Genomic DNA, 10,636 nt, shown 5'->3' on the forward strand with positions numbered 1-10,636 from the left:
CCTTCTTGAAAATAGGGACCACGCTGGCCCTTTTCCAGTCCTCTGGGACCTGGCCTGTGCGCCACAAGTGCTCAAATATTCTTGCCAGTGGCTGTGCAATGATATCGGCCAGTGCCTTCAGTGCTCCTGCATCAGGTGGAGGTCCTGTACACAGGATAGGAACCTGTGTGGATGGTGGGAATTTGCTGTCTGCGTCTCCCAGCAGATGTCAGGGTAGTTTAGGTCCCCCATGACTACTGCCTCGCTAGTCTTTATGGTCTCTGAGAGCCTCAGGAGTTCCAAATCTAGTTCTTCCCCTTGGTGTGGGGGTCTGTAGAAGACCCCTACCACCAAATCCCTTTCTCCTTGACCTCCATGTATCCTAACCCATAATCCTTCTACTTTCTCCTCCTCTGATTCCATTTTGATAAGGGTCAATGTATAACGCTCCTTGACATAGAGCGCAACCCCTCCCCCTCTCTTCCCCACTCTATCCTTTCTGTATAGCTTATAGCCCTCAATGTGTACCGCCCAGTCATAGGTAGAGTCCCACCAGGTTTCTGTTGGCTCCACTAAGTCGTAAGTGTTCTCTGCAAGCAGGAGTGCTAGTTCATCCTGCTTGCCCCCCATGCTCCTAGTATTAGTGTATAGGCACTTGAGCCCTGTTACTGGTGCCTTTGTCGCCCCCCAGCTTTGCATATCCTGTCACTCTTCAAACACACACCCTCCCCACATAAACCCCATTCATTTTTGGATTTCATACAGCCTTAAATGAACTGAGTAAAGGCCTTCATGAGGTACTCTGTGCTGGTGGGCTCAAGATCTATTTTCATGCTGACACCTCCCCAGCTAGCAGTGATTTTTAGCTCATAGCGTGTGAAGCCTGGGGATGGACCTCCTGATACCTGAAATATGATCGTTTATGAACAGGTTGAAAATCCAGCACAGCTTCTTCAGAAGGCTTTTTCACTCAACAACATCAAGAAGGGACTGATTGGAGGGTCCTAATTATGGGGCTAACTACCGCTTCCCTTAATGCTTGATCTAAACTCCAGTAAACCATGAAGGCTCCCAGTGACTCCAGGACGCTTGGGATTGGGTCCTAATTGAAACAAATTTTAGATTTTGAGAAGGTCCATTTGTCTTGTCTCGAGCTGGGGAGCCCATGACTCAGAAGGGAGAATCCTGCTCTGGCTGTTTCATTCAGAGTAACACACACGCTAGCAATTGTACAGTTATAGCAAAACACAGTAGGTACTATTAATAAGAAAAACAAAATCTCAGTCAAACCATAACTTATTTTGCCCAGTTGTGTGTTCATCTATTTTCTTTCACAAAAGTAAAGGCTGGGAATGCTTGCCAGTTTTCCCACATAGCCACTTTGATTTCAGCTTCAAAGGAGAACTTTTATTTTGTTACTTTCCAGACAACTGAAAAGATACGCAGCAGATTGCCATATTTAAAAATCTGAAATTGTATAGCTACTCATTTGGGCCTAACTGCCAAAGAAAGATTTCAAACAAGCAATGAAATACTTGCCCTGAGATGTTACTTATTTATTTTACATTTTCCATACGTTACAATCATCTATCTCACTGCATACATCTGAGTCAGCAAGCCACCAAGGCAGAAAGCCAGCTCACTTCTAAAACTAAGCATAATTCTGTGAGAAACATATTGCTCCATTTAAAAATATCATCAAATTAAGCTGTGAACAATATGTATAGCACATGTGGATCTACGTATTCATCAAAACGAAATGTTGGTAACCTGTTTCTTTTAGGGTGCTTTGTAACTGTGGAATGCATTGTCCTACTTTGTCTTCTCAGAATGAACTTCCTGAACCAGAGCAAGACAATGGTGGCACAACGGAGTCAGTAAAAGAACAAGAGATGAAATGGACGGATTTGGCTCTGCAGTATTTGCATGAAAATGTTCCTCCAACAGGAAATTAGTGAATCAGTGCTATTTCCAGGAGTGATTTCAGTTCAAGATGATGATTTTTCAGCAGCGCTTCACTGTGCCCAGTCAAATAAGAAGGAAATAAGACGTTTAAAATGGTCTCAGTTTAACCTACTTGTTGAATTCCACAAGAAACAAAATACAGTTGGAAAATCCCATAAATATGATGCAATTATGACATGAGCTATAACTGCCAGACAGGCATCAGAATATTTTCACATTTAAAAAATTTAAAATAATTGGTGTCTGATATTGAGAATTATTAATAAGTTCGTTGCAAAGTTACCTTAATCTTAATTATTTTTTGCATACTTTTGAAGTAGTAGGTATCATTTCCCGATGTTGGTTATTGTTATCAGAATTAATTTGGTGAATATTCATGGTTGCTATGGTGTTTTATAGCCCCATGGATATCCATTTTGCATTTTAGTGCCACTCTTTAGAGATCATAGTACAAAAACCAAGCAATTTTGAACCAATTTGTACTGCCTTTAACTGGCCTCTGGCACAGAAAGGTCATTTGGGTCTGGGTAGAAAGATTAGTCAGTGGGATTAAGGCAGGGGTCAGCAGTCTTTAGGAGTGGCAGGAATGCCACTTTTATTGTGGCAAGATGGTGCTTCCAACCTAGCTGCAGCCAGTACTACTTTTCCCTGCTGCATCTAGACTTTCTTGCTTGGATAAAATTACTCTGTGCGTCAGTTTTGACCTGTGGGTTGCCAGCCCCTGAATTAAGGGGCTGAAATTTGTAAACACAAAGAGAGGAGGAAAGGTTCTTTCCAGTGAAGGCAACCTTGGAGTTTTTGCGTTCTGATTGGAGAATATTTCCAGTGCTGACATCCTGTGGTATGTTGGCTAAGATGCATACTGTAAACACTTTATATTAAAAGACCTTGTTGAAAGTCACTTGAAGTTATTGAATTTTGGGTTTGGTTGTGTTATTTAGAAGGTATTACTGAACAGGTATCCACACTTCTCGTGGAACCTTCTTAGAAGTCTCAGAAGGGATATAATAGCCAAACTATCAACTCAGCCGGTTGGGTCATTAAGATGAGCAGCTGAATTGCCCATTGAAGTCGGTGACCATGCAGTTGCTTATACCAGGGTTGAATCATCATCTTGCTCTCACCACAGCACCAGCCAATGCAAGGCATATATTAAATACTGTCTAGGCCACACTGACAGAATATATTTCTGTTAGTACTGAAAACACATACAAATATTCATTTAAAAAATGTTTTGGCTGTGAAATCAAGCACTTCAAAATGCCAGAATTGTGATTGCTGTTTCCACCTGAATGCCACTGCTTTTATGTGTATGCATTACAAGACAGTCTTCAGCTTTGTACAGTTCTTTCACAGGATCTCACCCCACTGTGCACAGGATGGACAGAGCTCAGGAGCAGATTGGAGTTGTTATTAGTGAGGTTCCTAAGAGCAGTATTAAACTGTTATCCTCCATGTGGACCTCTACAGGGATGAAGCACACACTTTGCCATTGGTTTCCACAGCTTGTTGCTGACAGCAGCAGCGTGCCAAGATTTGGGAATTCTGGGTTTTATTTCATATCTTGGAGAGTGCCCCCCAGCCCCCTTCAACCTCTGTCCCTGCACCTTCATTTCAGTCCCATCTCTACCTCAGCAATTCGTCTAAGTCTCCCCTCTCCTCTTTGTACACTTGTTCAAATCCCAGACCTTGGCCTCAAGAAAGTATAAGTAGTAAGTCACTATTTACAAGTGTCTTGAATATGGTAGAAGAGCTGTGGAGCTGTGCCTTAAATGTCACTGCATACGTTCTCCACGGACCCTTAAGAAGAAAGCTGTGAAAAAGGGATCAAGAAATAGGTAGTTTCTAGCTTCAGAGGAGTAGCCGAAATATGCTAAAAATGCTTTATTTTTCCCTAAGGGTAGTTGTATTTGTTTGAATAATTGTATGGCATCTATTCACTATGAAACCAGATACAACGTTCTTTCCTGCCTGATCTCTGTCCCTCCACCTCTTCAGTCCTTAGCTGTCCATTGCTATAGGACAGGTCTTATTCTGAGGTTTTGGGTTTCATTCCCACTGAACTGAAAATATTTTAATAAGGTCTAGAAATGTTGGTGATAGAGAAGTAAGAGGTCTTGGAATAAAAATATTTTAAACACTTATCATAAGCCAAGCCATCAGTTGAAATGCATTTCTTTGAGCCTACAGTTCTCAGATCCACTAGACCAAAGTTTTAGAGATTGTTCCCCTCAGTCCCCATTTTTATGGAATGAAAATAATGTTGCCTATCAGATGGCCATGAACATTTCCCTGTGAACTATTTTGGTTGCATGTTAATTTGGAAAGACTAGGGGAGATCCCTTGTTCCTTTGTTAGTTGTGTCTCCCTATTCTCCCAAGCAAAGTACTTAGAAATTGACTTGGACTCAACCCAGCCCAGCTCTGCATAAGAAGCACAAAGCTCATGCCTCACCCCCACCCCTGCTTTCCCTCTGATTCTTCACTTCCACTCATCATTTGTTGCCATTTTTGATGACTCTCCGTAACAAGAGATCTGAAATGATGAGCTTAGAAGGGGTGGAGCTCTATTACTGAACCAGTATTTCATATTTTGATGCTTCAGACTCGGGTCAGAAAGAAGCAGGAGTTTTGTAATTGCATTCAAGTCCTAAAACCCACCATACAGTTCACTATAATCCTTAATAGTCCTCATACAATCTGACATTTATAGAATGGGGCGGGGGGTGTTCCAAAGAGCCCTGAGATCCAACCAATGGACCTCTCTATTGATGCTTTGATTTGATGTTCTTTGTCCTATTCCTATACCAGAGAGTCTCTTGGCCTTTTTCTCTCCCTGGCTTTGTGCTTAGTGGTCACCTTGCTTGACAACAAATCTGACAGATGAAGCATGAGAGAAAATGGTTGCACCATCTGTGGTAGAAAATTGACAAATTGAAGCTTACTGATTGTATCAGAGAGTTTTAAAATCCTCATTCTACAGCTTTGGGGGAAGAAAAGGCAAAGTTCTCTTGCCTGCAGCTTTCTTCTGCAAAAGCTCAAACAGCAGGTTTGTTTCTGCTTATACACAGCCTTTATTCTGGCTTTCTGCTCAGTAGGCCACTCAGTTGCTTCATGAGCAGTTGCTACTGAGTAGACTTTATGGTTAAGAGGAGGTTAAATCTGTTTTAACCATTGTTAGGCACTTGGCCATGTGTCCTGCTTTACAAAATGCCAGCTGCTAGGCTCTCAGCTCCTCTGAAGAAAGTTAAGTTGTTTATTTAGCTATATAAATATAGACTTAACTGGTCTGAATTTTTTTTAAAGTTTTAAGTACCTAGGTGCTTGCTGTGACAAATGCTGAGCTGTTGAGATATTGGGGTCACCCCAAAGCCCAAGCTTTTCCCCTCTGTTTTGCTGCATGTCTAGGGGATAGACTAGATCTTGTTCCTGAGGTGACTTTTCACCCCTAGCCAACCTTAGGCTCCCTCACCTGAGTCCAGACTTCAGAGCTCCAGTGGAAGATGCTCTGCCACTCTTTGGGGTTGTCACTCTGGGCTTGCAAAAAAGAGAGAGAACAGATTCCCTCCACCCCTCCACTTCCGAGGAAGAGAAGTGCCTGCATCATGTATTGTTTTATGATCGTGCTTGCTGTGGACAATCGGATAAAGCAGGAAAAAAGGTTTGAAAAGAAAAATCATACTGCTGAAAGCAACTATGTTTTGAGAGAGATAAGAGGTCAAAAATGCAAGTTTTCACCCTCCTCTATCTAGAAACAGCTCCAAAGTAATTCTTTGTAACCAGCAATTTCTGTGCAGATGGCTCTTCTTACCTAGTGTCCTGCCAGCTCACAGACTCCCTCTGATTGCCCTAGCTCAGCAGTAGATGGCTTCCCCAAGTTTGGGAGTATCTAGTCTTTTTCACCAGCTTAGAAGCTGGGATCGGAAAAGGTACCTCTTCTCTGGGAATTTTCTGAACACCCCCCTCCTCTCAGGCATAAGCTCTTATATCTTCCAAATACCTTTCCTTTCTGGGAAGAAAGGATATTATGTAGATGAGCTTTTCCTTTCCACCAAGTAGGAGTGAATGAAGGTGTCACTCCCTTTTCGAACAAAAGCTTTTGGGCCTATTTAGCCACTGTTTTAATCTATCCAAGAACCAAACATGACCTTCTATGAATAGGAATGACTTGCTTTGTGAACACCCATCATTGCCACCCTGCCTGGCCCAAAATGCATACCAACTGGATGTCTCTTGGGTATGTGCTAAATGCCTTGCATATCTTCCAGTTACACAATAAAATTGCAGAAGTATATTTATGTCAAATACTAGGCAGGCAGCTGATCAGGGGAGCAAGCAAAGCTCCAGAGCCTCTCCAGCCCCTGTCCCACTCCAGCCAAGGCATTGGGAATCCAGACTCAGCTGGGGGTGGGTGTTTTTTCTTTCTGTAAGCCTGCTTCTAGGCTGGTGGGAAACACCAAGGGGGGCTGGTTAGGAGGGAAGAACCTGCCTGCGGCTGCCCAGATACTTGCATCCGTTGAAATGAAATGTTTTTCTAATGTAATGCAGTTGGGTAGAAGATATAGTATAAAGATGTAAAGGAATGAACTTCTCTTTGGAAAACTCCATAATACTGTCTATGAATTAGGATAACCAAAACAAGTAAATCTGGGAGATGTTAAGAACATAGATTGCAATTTCTTTTTTTGTACATACAGCCCCTAGCGCAATGGAGTCCTAATTGCTGTTTGATGTCTATGGGCAATGTATAATTATAATAATAAGTAATTATAAAGCCAACTTTTTATTAAAACTGTTGACAGCTACTATAAGAATTGATTGAATACAGTCTCTTTCAATGATCACAAGATGAACATGAGCCACCAGTGCAATGTCGCAGCTGGTAAAGCAAACAAAACTCTGGCTTGCATCCATAGATGCTTCTCAGGTAAATCTCAGGATGTCATCCTCCCACTACTCAGCCTTGGTGAGGCCGTAGCTGGAGCACTGCATCCAATTCTTGGCTCCACAATTCAAGAAGGATGTCGAGAAGCTTGAGAGAGTCCAGAGGAGAGCCATGTCCATGATCAGAGGGCAAGAGAACAGGCCTTATGAAGAGAGGTTGAGAGCCATGGGACTTCAGCCTGGAAAAGCGCAGGCTCAGGGGTGACCTGGTGGCTGCCTATAATTACATAAGGGGTGTGCATCAGGATCTGGGGGAACGTCTGTTCACTAGAGCGCCCCAAGGAATGACAAGTACCAATGGTCATAAAAACCTTCGTGACCATTTTAAGGCTGGACATTAGGAAAAACTTCTTTACTGTCTGAGCCCCCAATGCCTGGAATAGACTCCCTCCAGAAGTGGTGCAGGCACCTACTCTGGACTTATTCAAGAAACGTTTGGATGCTTATCTTGCTGGGATCCTTTGACCCTAGCTGACTTCCTCCCCCTGGGGCAGGGGGCTGGAGGTGATGATCTTCAAGGTCCCTTCCAGCCCTAATGTCTATGATATCTATGAAATCTATTAAATGCTTTAATACAAAGGTGGCCAACCTGCGGCATATGTGCCACAAGTGACACGGGCAGTTTCTGTATATGACACACAGCAGACCAAAGGGTGGACAGGCAAGGCAGCTGCAGATAGGGCAGGGAGCAGAAAGCTGAGCAGCTGATTGGCTAGGCTAGAGGAAAGGGATGGGAGTTGCAACTGGGGAGCATAGGGCGCTATCTGTGGCATGCGTGCCAGAAAGGTTGGCCCGTACTGTCTTACATTCTCCAAATAGTAAGTTTATTGAAATTTAAATGCTTCAGTGTAATTTAAGGGATACATGTTCTGGCTATTTTAAACCTCTTTGTAACCACCAGGAGGAGCTAAAGGACCTTTCCTTTTCCCATGTAATGATTGAATGGTGTTCATTTCAGTTGCTTTTTCATGAGCTAAATCCAGTAGGGGGCACAGAGGTACAACTGTTTGCTTAGCTGGCTCAGAAAACTTGAATTCATCTTAAGAACTCTTTAAGAAGTTTCCAGGCTAGGAGGCCTTTGGCTTCTGAAAAGGTTATTCAAATAGTTATTCTGTCCTGTGATTTTTGCTCGTGCTGCATATTTTAAATGCACTCTTATTACTCAGTTTTGATAGAGCAGTGGAAGAAACCCAGTGAGTTTGACACTGCTGGTGAAGCACAAATGTAAGCCTTCCCTCCTCAGTGCTGCAACATCAAGGCTTCTGTGCAAGACTCCTGCTGTTTCTGTGATGGCCCACAGTCCTGTGGAAGACTACAAAACTAGAATAATGCCACTGAACTCAGGCAAATATAATGCAGCCCGTGAGGCTAGTAAATAGGAAGAATGGTTTTCTGGTTAGTGCGCCATGCCAGAACTCAGGATATCTGTGTTTTTATTCTTAGTTCTTCCTGTGACACCAGCACATCTCTCCTGGTGCCATGGTTTCCTTTTGTAAAATGGTGAGAATATTCCCCTATCTGGCATGACTATTATGAGGATTATTAATATTGGGTTTTAGGAGACTTTTATGCTATGGCAATGAGCACCAGGAAAGAATAAGCGGCAAGAACTGTAGGTCCAATGCAGCTGGAAAACCAGTCAGAAATAGTTACAAACTGATGGTTACTTGTCTGTACAGGCTAGCTGCCTTGTCCCAAATATGTCACTACAACTGGCATGCAGTTCTGCGGTCAGACTCTTTCTTTTTACACAGCATTTGGTATGCAGATTTTGCCATTAGCAGTAAAACATCAGTAACCAGCTAAGCATATTTTAGAACTTGGTTAAACTCATGCACTGGACTGCAAAAATAGGATTGTTGTTAATCTAAGGAGAAGCTCAGAAGCCCTGGCTATGCTTTGCTTCAAATCTCTTCTTTGTTTGATCTGTTCTATATGCATATAAAATGTTGGGACTGAATAAATGTTGTTTTGAGTTAACTACTGTCTAGTGACCTATACAATCTGGTAAGAAAAAGGTACATTATAATGTGCATGATACTTGAAACAGGTGCCCAGTGGGTACATTTAGAACCCGATACTTGAGTCAGTTGGGTTTTACCAGGATAAGGCAAAAAGTCCCTAGGTGCTTGTTTTAGAAGATATGGAAAAAGTCAAGTGCCCAGTTTTCTTTCTCTTCTTTTCCTCTGTAAGCTTAAATAATTTAGTTGTATCCACTATTATCTTGCCTATAAAATAAACTACCTCACTCTTCAGATCCTCCTCCTATGGGAGATTTCCTGTGTCTCCACTCATTTTTATATTCGGTTTGGACCCTTTCCATTTCTGTTGCATGTTTTTAAAAGGACAAAATAACAAGCATATCCAAAATATGCTTCTACTTGATAATACAGTGACTGTATTTATATTGCATTTATAGTATAATCTTACATCAGCTGTGCTTTTCAGTCCCTGTAATTTATATAAATGAAGGTTAGTTTCATGACTTAATTCTATAATGTACTGAGTATGAAACTCAAAGGGAATATAAACTGTAATTACTCTAAAGTTATACCTCGTGATGCATTTAACTCCTACAGATTCCTAGTACCAGACAGTAAAATACCAGTAAATGGAATGAATTACTTGTGCTTAACACCAGAATTAATGCATGCAATTTGAGAAACCAGGTATATTCTCTATGCTGCACCACCAAATGTTTAATTTGGAGTACTTTCAGTCCCAATGTAATCCAGTCAACACATTTCAATTCTATAACAACATATTTTAAACTAAAAAAATCTGTTGTGCAATTAGTCTTGCATATATATATGAATGACTGATAATTACAGATATCAGAAAGCAGCACTGTATTGTAATTTACATTATAATTAAAATCACTCCTATTATAAAGTAGTTCCAAATTACCTTCCAGGCTGCCACCTTCCTACTGAACTACCAACATAAAATAATTGTTAGCCAAAAATATACTTTGTTTCAATTAATAATCAACACTGAAAACAAGCCACAACAAGATACCAATTATCCAGTTATATGTTACTGGTGGTTCTGTGTGGCTGAAGTTACACAATCTGTGGCTTTGTGTCTTAAAGCATCCATGGTATACACTGCTAGCTAGTGAATACATAATCCATCTGCCCATAGATGTCTGTGTATTTGGTTTTGTGCAACATGTGAAATGGTTTTTGGAGGGGTGGTTTTGTGGCATAGCAATGCAGAATTAGCAATATACATGTGCTGATACAGTCGCATTGTTTGCTTACTGATGTTCAGAATTCCTTGCCTTGGGTGTAATACCACTTAATGTGCTTAGATTGTCCAGTAGAGCTTCCTTCTGTCTTGCATGTGTTTAGCTGGTCAACCCATTTAAACTTTGGTACTAATTATATCGTCTTGGATACTACGTCTCAAATTCTAAAACGATGTAGCTTGAAAGTTTGAGGCCAAAGCCTGCGCTTCCTCACCATGACCCCCGTTTGACAAAACATTGACATGCTTAACTTTAAGTCCATTTTTATTCAGTAAATCATTAAAGTACATGCTTAAGCCCCACTGTAACAAATAGGGGTTAGATGTACTGCAATTAAACGTGTTTAATTAAAGTGCCCGTGCCTGGCTGGATACTTATGTTAAGACTAGCCAGTTGCCCATCAAGAATGATGAGCATGGGGTATGGGAGGGACAGAGGCCTGTGTCCGGCTCTGCCATGGGGCCCGGCCTGGCCCCCCCACCCTCCCCAGCACTGTTGC

The 10,636-nt window shown here is 41.8% G+C and overlaps 1 protein-coding gene across 1 annotated transcript in view; it reads left to right on the forward strand.

Moving 5' to 3' along the window:
- Positions 1-2,845, forward strand: part of ANAPC13 (anaphase promoting complex subunit 13) — a 12,129-nt gene extending 9,284 nt beyond the window's left edge. Inside the window, exon 3 of the mRNA XM_019513003.1 lies at positions 1,809-2,845. Coding sequence (XP_019368548.1) covers positions 1,809-1,934 — 126 coding nt within the window. The 3' untranslated portion in view covers positions 1,935-2,845. The remainder of the gene's footprint in view (positions 1-1,808) is intronic.
- Positions 2,846-10,636: the final 7,791 nt, after the last annotated feature.

Source organism: Gavialis gangeticus, unplaced genomic scaffold, assembly GCF_001723915.1.
Source record: "Gavialis gangeticus isolate Ggan-Ray unplaced genomic scaffold, GavGan_comp1, whole genome shotgun sequence".
Lineage (NCBI taxonomy): Eukaryota > Metazoa > Chordata > Crocodylia > Gavialidae > Gavialis > Gavialis gangeticus.